General features: G+C 38.0%; 1 protein-coding gene across 2 annotated transcripts in view; it reads left to right on the forward strand.

The window, feature by feature from the left end:
• Positions 1-15373, forward strand: part of EVC (EvC ciliary complex subunit 1) — a 56816-nt gene that overhangs the window by 4577 nt on the left and 36866 nt on the right. For both annotated transcript variants that reach the window (XM_065659590.1, XM_065659581.1), the window contains exons 2-9: positions 870-980; positions 3634-3717; positions 4262-4494; positions 5431-5515; positions 9325-9423; positions 11699-11836; positions 13689-13847; positions 14778-14994. In XM_065659590.1, coding sequence (XP_065515662.1) covers positions 969-980; positions 3634-3717; positions 4262-4494; positions 5431-5515; positions 9325-9423; positions 11699-11836; positions 13689-13847; positions 14778-14994 — 1027 coding nt within the window. In that variant the 5' untranslated portion in view covers positions 870-968. The remainder of the gene's footprint in view (positions 1-869; positions 981-3633; positions 3718-4261; positions 4495-5430; positions 5516-9324; positions 9424-11698; positions 11837-13688; positions 13848-14777; positions 14995-15373) is intronic.

Below are 15373 nucleotides of genomic sequence, written 5' to 3' on the forward strand. Positions count from 1 at the left end.
GACTACTTTTTATGGCCAAATAATTCAAGGAGAATCTTTCCACAAGACAGTTACATGCATAGTGGCTGCAGCCATATCATTAGTCTATATCAAAAAGCAGACAGTGGGTTGAAAAACTGAAAAATAATTTTACAAGTAGTTGAGGTAGCGTGGCAGCCATCTTTTCCATCACTAAATAATTCCTTGGAATGCTGTATTTAGATGCATTGACCAACGTGAGCATTATTTTTGGGCCTAACTAGTGCACAGGGAAGAGCGTGTGCAGCAGGAGGTTTTGTTCCTGCACAATCTGTGTCTGTAACAGCAGCTCTGTGTGTTTGTTAGGGACGTAAAGGCCAGTGTTACAGGCTGGTTTTGGGGAAGGAAGATGGTGAACATTTCTGATGGTTAATTGTCCCTGACAGAAACTTTCCCACAAATAAAACTTCATTTAGGAAGTTTTTCTCATAGCAGCGGAGCAAAAATACTCAGTGTTCTGTTCATTGGAGGCAATTACAGGCAATTTTAGTTAACACACTTGACTTGAGAAGTTTGAGCTTGGACTGTGAGCTCAATGCCATGGTCTGTAGTAAGATGCTTTGAGAGCAGTTGGATTGATTTGACACTTGCACAGCCTTTTGCAACTTTTCGGATTAAAATTCTACTTCTGGACTGACAAATTCATGAAGTTCATAAATTTTAGTTATTCCTTCCTGAATATGTAAAATTTTTACTCATTTTCAGATTTTATTTTTCCAAAATGTCAAACTAATACTGAAATAATTTTCGGGATGGAGACATGGATGTATCCAGGCTGCTGTCAAAAATATTTCCACCGAATCTGTATGATTGCAGTATTATATTTTATCTGTTTTCTCTCAAAATTTCAGAGGGATGATTCCCAGAGACTTCTGGAAAGCTTCAGCTCTGATGAAAGAGAGCACACACTCACGAAAAGTAAAGCAGAACCCTGTATATCAGAGGAGGAAATGGTGCTGGAGGTAAAGCTCTATTTTTCTTGGTGAATGTCCATTTTGCTGCATGTAGCAGTGATCACTTTCAGGGCCTGGTTCAAACTATCTTAATTTTGTTGTGTTTGGAATTGAGCTTTTAAAAAGTGTTTAGAAAAAGTGTAAGAAGGAGGGTGGGAATTGATGGCTGCTTATGAATGCAACCATTTCAGGTACTCATTCCCGTTATTAATTAATTTTCTCTAAGGGGACTTTTGATGTTTTAATCGAGTTCTGAAGTTCTTTTTGGATGGGGTCTTGTTTGGTTTTGTCTCTACATTGTCCTTAATTTCAAAAGGCTGATGAGAAAAGAACACTGTCAACGTAAGAAAAAGTTCTTAAGTACTGAAATCAGTGCCGATAGTTGATCCTGGATTCTTCCCTGGAGAAGGAGATTTATTACAAAATTTTGACGTTAACGAAGTTCCCCCATGAGGTTCAATGTGGAACAAATACCTTTTTTCTAGAGCCTTCTTAGAGTTTCCAACTTTCAGTTGGACTGAGTAGACCAATAGAGGAAGAAAGAATAAATGAAGTAAAATGAGTGTGTTTGCAAACAGTAGCATCTTCAGTGGCTTTCTTAGAGAGGAAGTTCCCTTGTCAGGTACCAGCTGGAGATACAGTGCAGAGTTCAAATGACCACAAGTACTGAAACACCACTGTGGTGAGCTGGGATTCAATGACAATGGGAGAAACCATTCGGAAAGAAAAGTAGGAGAAGGTGTATACTTAACTCATCCTCAATCGAAAATCCAATTATGGTTTTTTTAATATAATCGCAAAATACCTTGAGAACCAGTCCTACCGTGTAGCTGTTAGATCACTGCCTTTCACCCAAAGCTGATTTGATTCTCTTGTTGAAGCTGAAGTCTGTTATATATACCTTAAATGCATGCAGAAAGTGTCAGCTAAAGCCATCCAGTCTGGTGCTTAGCTTATAGTGAGAACTGTTTTCAAGACAAAGAGAAAATAGCCACTATTGTAAATATTTTATTGTTGGTTTAAATTCTGGCAGGTAATTAATCTTCATTTCAGTTTTGTGATTGGGAATGATGACAAACCATGGTTGGTCGTTTTACTTGAGTTAAAGTAAGGCATAACAAGCAAGCATGGATTAAATTCTCTTTTGGAGTGTAAATCTTGTGGGAGAACTTGTGCAGTGATACAACCTTGTGTCTTTTTGCAATGGGATCATGGTCTTTTAAATGTGATCGTTCACAACTATAGCCATTTCCCAAAAATGTTAGTTCATTTATAACACATTAAGAAGGAACCTTGTTATTTTGAAGGGACTTAATCCCACCTATTTGTCTAACTACTGAAGTTTGGGGTTTGTTTTCTCTATTTATTTGTTCCAATTTCCAGAGACTTTTGCTGTTTCTAGTGTCACATTGACAATTCATGAAGAAGCATAGATGGAAAACGCTTTTAGTTAGGTTCAGAAAAATGGGTATTTTCATTCTGAGACCTTTCACATTGGAATAATACCATAATTACCGTATTAATAATACATGGGTATTACCTATGCCTACTGAGAACGAGGTTGTATTAGTTCTAGCACATTTCAGTACAGCTTTGGGGCTTTGGACTGGAGCTGCTCTGCCTCCAGCCATTGCAGAGCAACAGCGTTGTTGGCTTCTGTCCCTGAATATGTACCATGGCAGTGGGACTACTTAGTATGAGTTGGTGTTTTACATGCTGACGCCATGCTTCTAACTTTATCAGTAAATCCAAAAATTACTTCTGGAAATAAATGAAATAAAGATGAAAAAGGTGCAATGATGAAAGTCCAATGAATGACGTAATTTGTTCTTCTCTTCCCGTTCCTCCTATTTTGTAGACTCTGTTAGTGCTCTGATATTTCCTAGAAAAAAATCTATACAAAGTAAATTGTGTTTTGATGAATGAGATTCTTTCATTTCATGTGACAAACCCAGAGAAGTTGGAATAGGAAATCTCCTAAAGCTTGGATTTAAACATTCTGTCTGTTGCTTACAGCCAGGCTTTTATTAAGCCATACATAGCCTCGCAAAACAAAGCTGATTATCCCATTGTTCCAGTGCATAAAGCAGTAGCTAGGAAAGAGGAGAAGCAGAAAGTCAGATTACATGATATAGCAGATTATATGAAAAGAATGCATTATCTATAAAAAGTTCTTTGGTATTTTCTCTAGTTTATAGGTAAGGGTTGTAACATAAAAGTTCTTCTAGGGAAAATGTTGACTAGTTTTATCTAATCTATTGCTTCTTTATTTAAATTGAAAGACAGGATTTATAGCCAGGGTGATATCTGTGGAGTTTATCTTTTAGTAGTTTCTATTAAGATAATTTCAGCCTCTTGTGAAATCTTTAGTTGCTGCTAAATAGGGGAGGGGGGAACAAAATGACTTGTAAATACCTGCTATTGCCTGTTTTCCGTTGCAGGAGTTTCGGGGCAGTGGTAATGGCAAGAGTTCCCTTTTCTTGGTTTCATACACAGAATGAGTCTTATGAGGAGGTTTCTTGAGCCGAAGCAGAAACAATCAATAAATAGTTAGCAATAGGAATTTAGAAGTTGTGTATCCAAAAGGGGCATGCAATGCTTACAGTAAACAACCATAAGATCTGCTGCTGTTCCCAATGATTTTCTGTTCTTTTCCATACAGGAAAGTGAGTCTCCTCTGAACAGTAATGTCACGGCATTTGCATTAAAGGCAAAAGTGATCTATCCCATCAATCAGAAATTTAGGGTAAGGTTTTAGATTTTACTTGTAAAAATTGATGACAATCATTCCATTTCAGAGGAAATTGAGGAGTCGTAATGGAAGAAAACTTACTTCCAATCTGCGTAACAGAGATCTTTCTCTGTTTAAAGTCCATTGACTGAGGGCTTATTCTGTAAGGTATAAGCTGTTTTCAGCTCTCCCTGACACAAGCAGTGCTTCACATGTTGTCTGGTCGATTTTCATTGTAGTCTAGAGACCTTTTCTTCTCACTAACATTAACCATGTCTTCCCTTGGAAGTTGGGCCTGTCCAAGAAGCCATAAGAAAAACCTTACAAGGATTTGTTCTTTAGTACAAAAACATGCACCAGGCCAATAACTGCAGCAGAAGAGTGCTTTTCTGGGCAATGCAGAAACCTGTCAGTATTACGAATCTTAATTTATGTGGAAACACTTTTGCTGTGTATATTGTTTAAGTTTTTCCTTGAAGGCAAACACTGCAAATTGATGAGATGTTTATTTCCTTATTGTGTTGTATTAATTGACCTTGTGAATTTTCTTTGACTGTAGCCTTTGGCAGATGGCTCATCCAATCCATCTTTGCATGAGAATCCAAAGCAGGCAGTTCTGCCTAATCAGGTCATGGAGACATCTACGTCAGGCAGCCTGGGATCCCTGAGCCAGGGAGACAAAGAGGACTGCAGTTCCTCCACAACAATACATTCCACAACAAGCGATGACAGATTTCAGGCTCGAGCCTTCCTCAAGGTGACCAGCTTCCCTGAAGTGCTAACATGTGAGAGGTAAGCAGTAAACCTGCCCTCTTGTTTGGTCATTTCCTAGTGTGCCCCAACAATCACCAAAGGTCTGGGGTAGACCAAAGGCTGGTGTATTCACCGTATCAAGAGAGGATTATCTGCTTATAAGCCTAAAAGTGGTTGGGGAGATTAAAGTAATAGATCATGCTGCACATGGAAAGTCAGTTTGTTCCTTGCAAAATTCTGGAAATCGAAACTTTGGCAAAAGCTGTCTTGTAAAAGGTGTATCACTGTAGGATAAGGAGATCCCTTTGTTTTGGCTCATATGCTCAGTTCACAAGTGCAGTGGCATGCTAGACTGACGATGGAGTCCTCTGCACAGTACAGCAGAGGTGTGTTGAGAACAGCAAGTGGCAGTGGTCTGTCCGCTATCTTAATAGGAGCTACTTGTGTTTTATTGTGGGAAAAGAGTTCCTTTCTCAGGCGTGCCACTGATGAGTGGGTAGAGCTAATCAAAATGGACTGTCAGCTCTGATTTTCTTTCAGCTACCCTATGGCAAAGTATCCCTAGATGAATAGGTAAGTGTCTGTATTCTCATTAGCAAGAACAAAGAAAATCATATTTGTGTCACTGTGGGGACTGGAGAGGGCACTAGTGATGAAGAGTATTTTCAAAATTTATAAACATTATAGCTGTTTTAATTTAAAGCCTTGGTGTAGCCACTCATGCCTATATTTACCCTGCCTTTTTCTAAAGGGAACTGCAACTCCAACTTTGTTAAAAGCCCTGTTTTGTTTTTCTTACTTTTATGTAGAGATACATTACCTGAAAGAGAAGGCGATGTAGAAGTGACTTGACTGCTGGTTTGGGGCAATGCTTTTAGGAAAATCTAGTGGTTAAATGAAACTATTATATGGTGTTATCCTTCTGTGTAACCTTCGTTTAGATTGGTATTAACACTTTTTTAATCTTTGTTTTAGTTTTGATGTTAAGCTCTGCCTTTGCAGTCTTACTTTAAAAGACCTCATGCTTCTTGATACTGAACTAAGAAAAGAAAAGCATATGGTAGGTACTCATCTCTTATAGCTGTTTGTTTTGAACATCTTAGTTGAATATCAGTTTAGGAAATAACATAAACAACTGGCTAGCTGGGAAGTAGTGTAGCAAAGTTGCATTTCTACAGTATTGTCTTTATTTTTTCTCCTGTTCTGCATATAATGTGAGCTTCCTAAAAGAACAAAATATAATTAAATATATTGGGCTGTGAAATACAGAAGGTCAGACTAGATAATATAAAAAATTGCTTTTAAACTTTATGCCAGAGAATAACATACAGCACTTGAGGTTCGTGAAAAGAGGGGGAAAATTACTTAATAGATGAGTTTATGGCTCAAGGACAATGCTTTTGACATTCTGATGTTGCAATTCCAAGGACTCCAAAGTCTTTAAGTAAAGTGAAAATCTGGTTCACTGAATTAATATCATTGTGATAAGTACAATATTTGTTATTTTGTAGGACTGAAGAATTAAAGTACCCATTTAAACCATAGGTAGCTACCTACATCAATTCACAGCATTCAAAGCAAAAAAAAAACAACCCAGAAAACAAACCAAAAAGGGATGTATGCAATTGAAGCCGCAGAATACTGTTAGAATTGTTCATGGTGACTAGTTATGGTCAAGGACAGAATCATTACCACTACTGAGTTTTAGCCTAGTTAATATAAATCTGGACATAAAAGTGTATAGCTTTCTCCTCCCCTTCTTTCACAATCTCTGTTTGAACAGATTGATAATTTCTGACATAATTTATTAAATGTACTAAGAGTATTTCAAGGGGTGGGATTTTCAAAACAATCCAAAAGAAGAAGCGTGAAAGTAAACTTGGAACACAGCTTCTCTTCTGGTGAGTTGTTCCCACCTAAGTAAATGAGAAGGCGAACTTGAGATCAGATTCCAGAAGGAAGTTTAGCTTTACTAGGGAAGGCTGAATTTGATCTGGAAGTTAATCATCAATTTGTAAATGAAGGTAAAGTCACAACATGGTGATGTAATCACAGAAACACTGAGAAAATGAGCATTTAACACACTTAATGGCCCACGAGAAATTGCAACAAAAGGCAGATTACTTTGACCTTTAGCTGAAGCTTTGAATAGCTTTATGATGAAATCCATCTGCCGGTCCTGAAGGAGCTGGCGAATGAAGTTGCTAAGCCACTGGCCATCACATTTGAAAAATCATGGCAGTCAGGTGAAGTTCCCGACGACTGCAAAAACAGAAATATAACCCCCATTTTCAAGAAGGGGAAAATGGAAGACCGGGGAATTACAGACCAGTCAGTCTCACCTCTGTGCCTGGCAAAATCTTGGAGCACATTCTCCTGGAAGGCATGCTAAGGCACATGAAAAACAACAAGGTGCTTGGTGACAGCCAGCATGGCTTCACTAAGGGGAAATCCTGCCTAACCAATTTGGTGGCCTTCTGTGATGGGGCTACAGAACTGATGGACCAGGGTAAAGCAGTTGACGTCATCTACCTGGACTTGTGCAAAGCGTTTGACACTGTCCCACACAACATCCTTGTCTCTAAATTGGAGAGGTATCAATTTGATGGATGGACCACTCGGTGGATGAAGAACTGGCTGGATGGCCGCACACAAAGAGTTGTGGTCAATGGCTCAATGTCCAGCTGGAGACCAGTAAGGAGTGGTGTTCCTCAGGGATCAGTGTTGGGGCTGGTCTTGTTCAACATCTTTGTCGGTTACATGGACAGTGGGAATGAGTGTGCCCTCAGCAAGTTTGCCGATGACACCAAGCTGTGTGGTCCGGTTGATATGCTGGAGGGAAGGGATGCCATCCAGAGGGACCTTGACGCACTTGTGAGGTGGGCTGATGCTAGCCTCATGAAGTTCAGCCGTGACAAGTGCAAGGTCCTACATCTGGGTCAGAGCAGTCCCAGGCACAGCTACAGATTGGGCAAAGAAGAGATTCAGAGCGGCCCTGTGGACAAGGACTTGAGGGTGCTGGTCGATGAGAAAATGAACATGAGCCGGCAGCATGCGCTCACAGCCCAGAAAGCCAACCGTATCCTGGGCTGCATCAAAAGGAGCGTGACCAGCAGGTCGAAAGAGGTGATCCTGCCCCTCTACTCTGCTCTTGTGAGACCTCACCTGGAGTATTGTGTGCAGTTCTGGTGTCCTCAACATAAAAAGGACGTGGAATTGCTGGAACAAGTCCAGAGGAGGGCCACGAGGATGATCAGGGGACTGGAGCACCTCCCGTATGAAGATAGGCTGAGAAAGTTGGGGCTGTTCAGCCTGGAGAAGAGAAGGCTGCATGGAGACCTCATAGCAGCCTTCCAGTGTGTGAAGGGAGCCTATAGGGATGCTGGGGAGGGACTCTTCGTCAGGGACTGTAGTGACAGGACAAGGGGTAACGGGTTAAAACTTAGGCAGGGGAAGTTTAGATTGGATATAAGGAGGAAATTCTTTTCTGTTAGGGTGGTGAGGCACTGGAATCGGTTGCCCAGGGAGGTTGTGAGTGCTCCATCCCTGGCGGTGTTCAAGGCCAGGTTGGATGAAGCCTTGTGTGGGATGATTTAGTGTGAGGTGTCCCTGCCCATGGCAGTGGAGTTGGAACTAGATGATCTTGAGGTCCTTTCCAACCCTAACTATTCTATAATTTCTATGTTTTTCCTAGCAGGGAAAAGGGCAAAAAAATTTCAGTCCAGAGAATAGTTTCCCTTTCCCACTTTGCTTTCTCCGATTTCGGTCCGTCTTTCTTAGCATCATGTCTAGAAAAAAGAAATTAGTCCTCCAGTCTTTTCCTGAATCAGGGTTTTTTTTGTTTTTTTTTTCTTTTTTTTTTTTTTTGGTGTCTTTTTTATAGTATGTGCTATCTTGGTTGTGTATGCTCAGACTTGTCAAACTCCTGTCCAAAACATTGGCAAGTGTGATCCAAAACACAGCTGCTTTATGGTTTTCTCTTCTACTGAGCTCAAATTATAACATATTTTCCAGCTTTTGCTCAGCTGAAATATTGGCTTTGATAACTGGTTTTATATATCAATATGATTTTATTTATGTTTTTATGTTTAAAATGGGCAACTTCTGTATCATCTGTTTTCAAGTACATGAATAACAGGCAGGTGGCTGTTGAATTTCACATATTTTTATCTTCACATTGGAAATTCCTGCAGCAGTTAGTTATGAAGTGAGTTGTCTTTACACCGACACTCTTAGCTGAGGCAGGAGAGAAGAGGTTATACAGAAATTATCGCAGCATTCAAAAATATCTTTTTGAAGATACTAGTATTACAGTCTTTAAAAATATATATACCTATAAAAGGATCACAGCTGGAAAATGGATGTATATTTTTGTAAAAGAATGTAGCTAGGACTTGAGACGGTTACTTTTGGGTAATACATAAAAATGTTGATACTTCATTTGGCCAGCTACAGTTGAAATCATAGTAACCCTAACTATTCTGTGATTCTGTAATGAACATGTTAGTATCTTCCAGGTTTAGGGGTTCACTAGGGTTTAGAAAAATGGACGTTATATTTTTCAAGTGATCTACATTTTCTTTAAGAAAGTATAGTTTCAAATGTGTCAGTCTGGCTACAAGTTTATATGAGATTATGTGCTTGTCCTTGTTAGAATGTAACACCGTCTTCCACTATTTTACTGAAGCCAGAGCCAAAGAAGTTTTCACAATGGAAGTACAGCAGAGTTGCTGATGATGCTTCTGTTATTTTGTGTATGATTCTCTATAGTCTCTTGATTGATGTAAATGAACAAGAGTTATCACAAAAATGTCCTTATGATGTTGAACAGGCACTTACCCTGGGTTTTGTTTCCTTCCTTTTAATTAGATGGTTATTCAGATTCTCAAAATGCACGTTACAGACTTTTATCATAAAAAGAAGATTACTGATGATTTGTGCCAGAAGATTCTTTTAATTCAAGAAAATGTAAGTGATTTTGTTGGTTATGATTTAGAAACACAGAAAATAAGAGTTAATCCCACCAGTTAGTGCAAGCTGCCGCAGCAGGCTATCTCACCTGCTCCTTTTTAACAGCAATGTAATCTGTAATCTTTTTCAGAAGAAATGCAGAGAAACTCCCTTGTTGGTTGATTCTCTCCATTACTTTGTATGCATTTCCTCTTTACTATTGGATGAGTTCATAAGGATAGTGATGTGTATAATCTGTTAAGGATAAAAGTATTTTGTAGTTGAATCCATTCAAGCAAACAGAACATTATGAACCTTATTAGCTCAGATTCAATAATCTCTAATTATCAAGTCTTTATCTGGTCGTATGTGTCATTACTGATAATAAAATCGCAGGAAATAGAAGTATCAGAAAGAAACTTAAGGCTTTCATCAAGGAAAAATGTATTTATTTTCCTCATTGTCCTTTTTTCCTTCCGCATGCTTGTATTAAAATCCATATTCTACTTCTGAACTAGAACATCGACAGTCAAACTGCATTTGAAGTGGAGTGACAATACAATTTTTAAGATTATTACAAAGAAAAAAAAATGCTTTCCAAAACTAAACAAAAAAGGAGAGTTACTGGTTCCACTTTCCATTTTCCAGATTAGAGTTAGAGAAAAGTCTGGGTTGAAGGAGACTCCACCATTTCTAAAAGCCTAGTCTAATACTCAGTTTTTTCACAGTAATGATAATTTTTTTTTTCTTACATAGGGATGGAATTCCACGTTTAGGCATGAGCCTATCAGCTTGTCAACTCTAGTTGTTGAGATTTATTTCGCTTGTGCAGTCTCATAATCTGTGAATTAATATCAGGAATCTCTGTAGTTGTACCTTATATCAGAATGCATTTTGCCTAAAAACCATTCTTCTGACTTAAATCCTCAGTTTTAGTATTAAAGTTGATTCTATTTACTAAACGAAAAATGAGATTTGGTGTGCAAATCCCTTTTCCTTCTGGTAACAACTTATAAACAGGTAATACAGATCAGACATGTTTCCCAGTATAGCCTAACCCTCAGTTGGCCTGCATGGCACCAGTATCTTCATGCATCTAACTGAGCTGCTACAAGGCAAAAAATAAATTTTTTTAGGGTTTTAGGGTTTTTTAGTTTTTTAGGTTTTTTGACATATTTGTTAGATGCAGTGATTTATTGAGTAGTCCAGTTATTGAAGTGTCAATATGGGATTCCTGTGTCCTATACTATGAAGAGAAAGGTCTTGGAAACATGACAGCCTTAGAGGTGGGATATCATATAAGCAGCAAGCCTGGTTATAAAAATACTGTGTAAAAGAGACATTGGTAATAAGCAAACACATTGGCACTGGAAACTATTTAATGTAATGCTGCACTGGAAACTTGAAAGGTTGCATGATCTATTGCAGAGAGCATTTTCCTCTTTTAATTCTGCATTGTAAGAAAAAATCATAGGATTTTGATGAAATTGTTTGTGAAGCTTGTCAAAATCTGGTCACATTTCTTTAAGGCATACGGGTATCAAGTTACTGCATTGAGACCCAAAATTGGGTGGTATTTAAAGTACATATTTGTTATGTAAGGCATGTTTAAGCAACTGAAGAATTACCCATTTGAGTACTAACCTACTAGATAATGCGGAAGACTACTATTTGTCAGTATCATTAGCTTTCAGAAAAAAATCATTCTGGTTTCAAGGGATTTTACAAACCCATATAATCAGCCTGTAATTTGTCCCTTATGAGCATTACAGGTGTGTTCATCTATGTGTGCTAGCACTGCAGAAAACACTATCTGATGATCATATCTGGATACTATCTGTGGTTTTCAACACTGTGTGTACACTCATAGCTGCCATTTAAGGTGGGGCATGTGCATTACAATAAAACATTTATGAATAGGTTCATAGGCTTATTGTATGAAAGCTGTAGAGCAGTGTTTACTGAAACTTGAATTCAGTGGAAATGGGCAACAGTCTTGGTTGTGCTCACATTGTAGTGGAAATGTATGTATTTATATTAAGAGCAGTTCCTTGCCATATACTGTATATTTAAGTGCAGTTCCTTGCCATATACTGTATGTTTAAGTGCAGTTCCATATACCTTGATTTTATTTTGCTTGTTACAGAGGGTTCATTATCTGGAGACAGAACTTTCAGAATGCTCTTGGTCAGCTTCCTTAGGCACCAGCCAGAATGGACATACAAATTAACTCCTGAATTTAGAAGTTATGTCTGGTTTTTCTTTTTAATGTATCACAATTTTATTTCCCCAGGATTTTGAAGAATTACAGAGACAACTTGACTCTCGACTCCAGAATACTGAGACGTCAGGAGCCCATAATTCAGAGTACCAGACTTTAGAAGACTTAGAAAGGAAAGAAAGGGAATATTCTGAGCACGTAATAGATAATGTAACTTCCTATTTTTTTCTAAAATTTAATCTAATTCTTTAATGGGAAATGCTTATTTATTTTTTTTAACTGTTGGCTGGTCCACTGTAGTTTAGATGTGCATGAGTCCTCAAAGCATTTTTGCGTTGCTCCAGCAAAGTATTTCCAGCTCCCTTTGGGAACCAGTATGTTTTTTATACAAAAACTGTTTTATCACACTGGTTTTAGAGCTGAGAAATGTCTATTGATTGCCAGATGGTAAAGATTTATTTTAAGCCTGGTTATAGCCTTTTAGGACTTTTATCCTAGCACCTTGTTTTCTTCATTCTTCCATAACTAAGAGAGTAATGAGACTATAAAACTCTTTCAGCTCAAATAAGTACTAAGAAAATAGTTACTGTACAACCTTTTAGTATGCTTTGCACATTTATATACATTTACATCATTGATGTAGCAAGCATTTGATTCTCAAAGATTAATTTTTTTCTCATCGGTAGTGTCACCACATCCAATAGCTTGCAGGCTAGAAAACTGGTGGTTAAAAATATTCTGTGTACTTTTTCCAGTAAACTGAGTCATCTGGCAGGTATACTAGTTCCCAGTCCTGTTTTTGAGGTTTGAGCAAATTTATTGCTGATGAAAATGGAAGACTGACTAGTCAGACTGATGGCTCTGTGAGCTGCCTGTGCTGATTGACTGTGGCACTTCAGCTGTGAAGTAAACAGCCCATCATCTCAGCCTTGGGCTTTTTTTATAAAGGAGTGAATATTTTTTTCATATCTAGTGGTTCAGTGCTTCACTGGGAATTTTCTCAGCTTCCTCTTGATTCTCTGTACCTTTCACTTTATAGCGGAAGTCCTGGTAATGATGGTACACCTGTGTCAAGTTTCTTTTGCAATTTAACTTTGCTCTGTGAAAGATTGATTGTTTAGAGTCCTCCAGAGTTAGTTTCATAAAAATGACCACTGGCAGCCTTGCTGAGCAACATGAGGCAGTTATTCACCAGTAGCAGTCATCCTTCAGTGGGCCTGGCACTCTTAAGACCGCAGATGCTTTTCATCCATATTGAAAATTATTTCCCTGTATGCAGATTCATATAGTCAGGACCTTGAACTAATCCACTCTTCCCTGCATAATGTAAAGATTTTTTTTTTTGCCATACTCACAGATGCCATAGTCGCACTCACAGATACTTCATACAAATCATGGTGATGAATACATTCTCTTATCTTTATGTGTACTCGTAATCCCATTGAATACCACAGAATATTCACAGTTGTGCACAGTCCTGTTTGTGGGATTGGAGCTTAAAACTGGAGATACCCATATGTATCAGAATTGGCATATCTTCTGCACTGATACTGCATAAGTACTTAATTCCAGTACAGGTAATAAAGTGCTTGTGTAGCGTGTGGCTATGAAAGACTTTGTGAAAAACTGACAATTTTCGATTTTCCTTTTTTAGCAAAAATCTTGTTTGACTGGAATGGCTGCTCCTGTAGCTAAGCAGACTTACCAGAAAAAGGGCAGCAGTTTGTTACCTCCTTTTCATTTAACCATTAATACTAACAACATGATTGGCTTTTAGAGATGCAATATGCAGAGAACTAGCAACAAATTTGTAGCAAGTTATACCAAATGACTACATTTAAAAAGGTCAGAGTTGACCTACTGGTTATGTGCCACCAATATGTTTATCATCATATAGTAAATAGACTCTTTAGCTTTACAAAATGTTCTCTATAATTAATTCTGAAAGCTGTCTATAGTCTCAGTGACTTCTATCTCAGTAGACTTACATGCCTCTTACTGTAATAAAATACTGGAGACTGATAAGGAAGCATGGATTGTTTTTTTTATTCATATTCCACAGATGGAAACTTTCTGGAAGCAGACTGACAAAGCTCAGCAGGCTTTTTTGGATGAATCAAAATGCTCAAGTGCCAAAGCAACAAAGATAATGATGGATCTGACCGAGAAGATGATTGCAGTAGAAAGCTTATTAAGTGAATCTCAAGATTTGCAGGCAATGGTAAAGTACAAAAAGAAATAAAAGTTGAGAGAGATTTAGTCAATCTGAACACAAAGAATTATTCAAGTGTACAGATTCTGTCAGTCCTGCCTCAGGAATGATGTAGACTCCTTATTTCAGTTGCCTCTTTCATTTTGGTTGTGAAGAGCTCAGCTTCCATTGCAATTTATGAAGACTCACACAAAGATGAACTCTGCACTTGAGTTCTCTTTCTCAAAATAGCGTTGAGGCAGTCATGTTAGGAAAAAGTGATACTAATGCAGCCAGCGTGCTAGAGCAAGAGCACTAGATTTAATCATAAGGGAGAATTGTTATCCTCAGCATTAGGACATTTCTTTTTGTTTCAAAGTTTTTATTCCACTTTCATCAATAAATCTCTGTGACTCTGTTTCCAGTGACTTTAACTGGAATTGAAAAGCCTTAGCACCTCTTAGTGATACAGTCTTAAGAGATAAAGATGTGTTTACAAATGCATTAGCACTGTGCTTTATGTTGGTTTAAATCTTAATATCCTTTATTTGGTTTGCACAGGACTTACTGGAAGAGTTAATTTGTAGATAAACATTACAATCAGTCTGGCCCACTGCATTTATTAGTAATTTGGAGAATAAAGGGGTAGCTAGTTTTATTTGGTTTACCAGTAAACAGGTACAGTAATTATTAGCTTGTTAGTTTTGCGTTGGAGCACCTAAGTAACCTAAGCTGTCCAGGTATGAAAATAACAACTGAGCATGCAATAAACCCACTGCTACCCTACACCAGTCAAGATTTTCAGAAATATTTAAGTACAGGAGATTGTTATTTACACGGTCTTGAGAAGCCTCCTTAGTTTTCTGTGTAGTTTGTGAATGAAAATTTCAATGAAATGACAAGCACAACTGAAGGCTTTATTCTTGGTTTCTAAACAGGGCTTTTTAATGTTTGTTTTAGGACATTCAGGAAAGGTTATTCAACAGGGAGCTTACAGTGAAAATGATCGATTCACTGAAGTCCTATATACCAGAAGAGTGCAAGTGTAGATTAAATATTGTATCAAATATTTTGGACCATTTAACTGTAAAGAATAATCTCTCAGTCCGACAAAAGGAAGAACTTTTAACAGATCTGCACAAGGCCTTTTGGGAGCAGTTGGCACATTTCAGTAACGGTGAGTACTTAGAGCAGAGATCATGACTTAACACATATGGGTATAAATTCTCATTAGTGTATTACAGCTTCAGCCCTATTCTGCTCTGTTTTAAAAACGTATTAATGAATTGGCAAACACAGTTATTGTGATGGGTTGATGCTTAGAATGGAAACTTTGGCTTTAAGCCTTTTGGGTCTTGTTCCAGGCATTACTATGAAATTGCTCTACAGTTCACATGATCTATACCTTATTTCATTAATTTGAAGATTGAAGAACAGTCACATTTGTTACAAGTATCTGTGAGATTTCTCCATTTACTGCCCAGATACTTGACATTGTTGATACTGGCTAACATGAGGGACAGTAATAGCTGTATATATGCAGAAGACTGTCTTAT

This window comes from Lathamus discolor, chromosome 1, assembly GCF_037157495.1.
Source record: "Lathamus discolor isolate bLatDis1 chromosome 1, bLatDis1.hap1, whole genome shotgun sequence".
Lineage (NCBI taxonomy): Eukaryota > Metazoa > Chordata > Aves > Psittaciformes > Psittacidae > Lathamus > Lathamus discolor.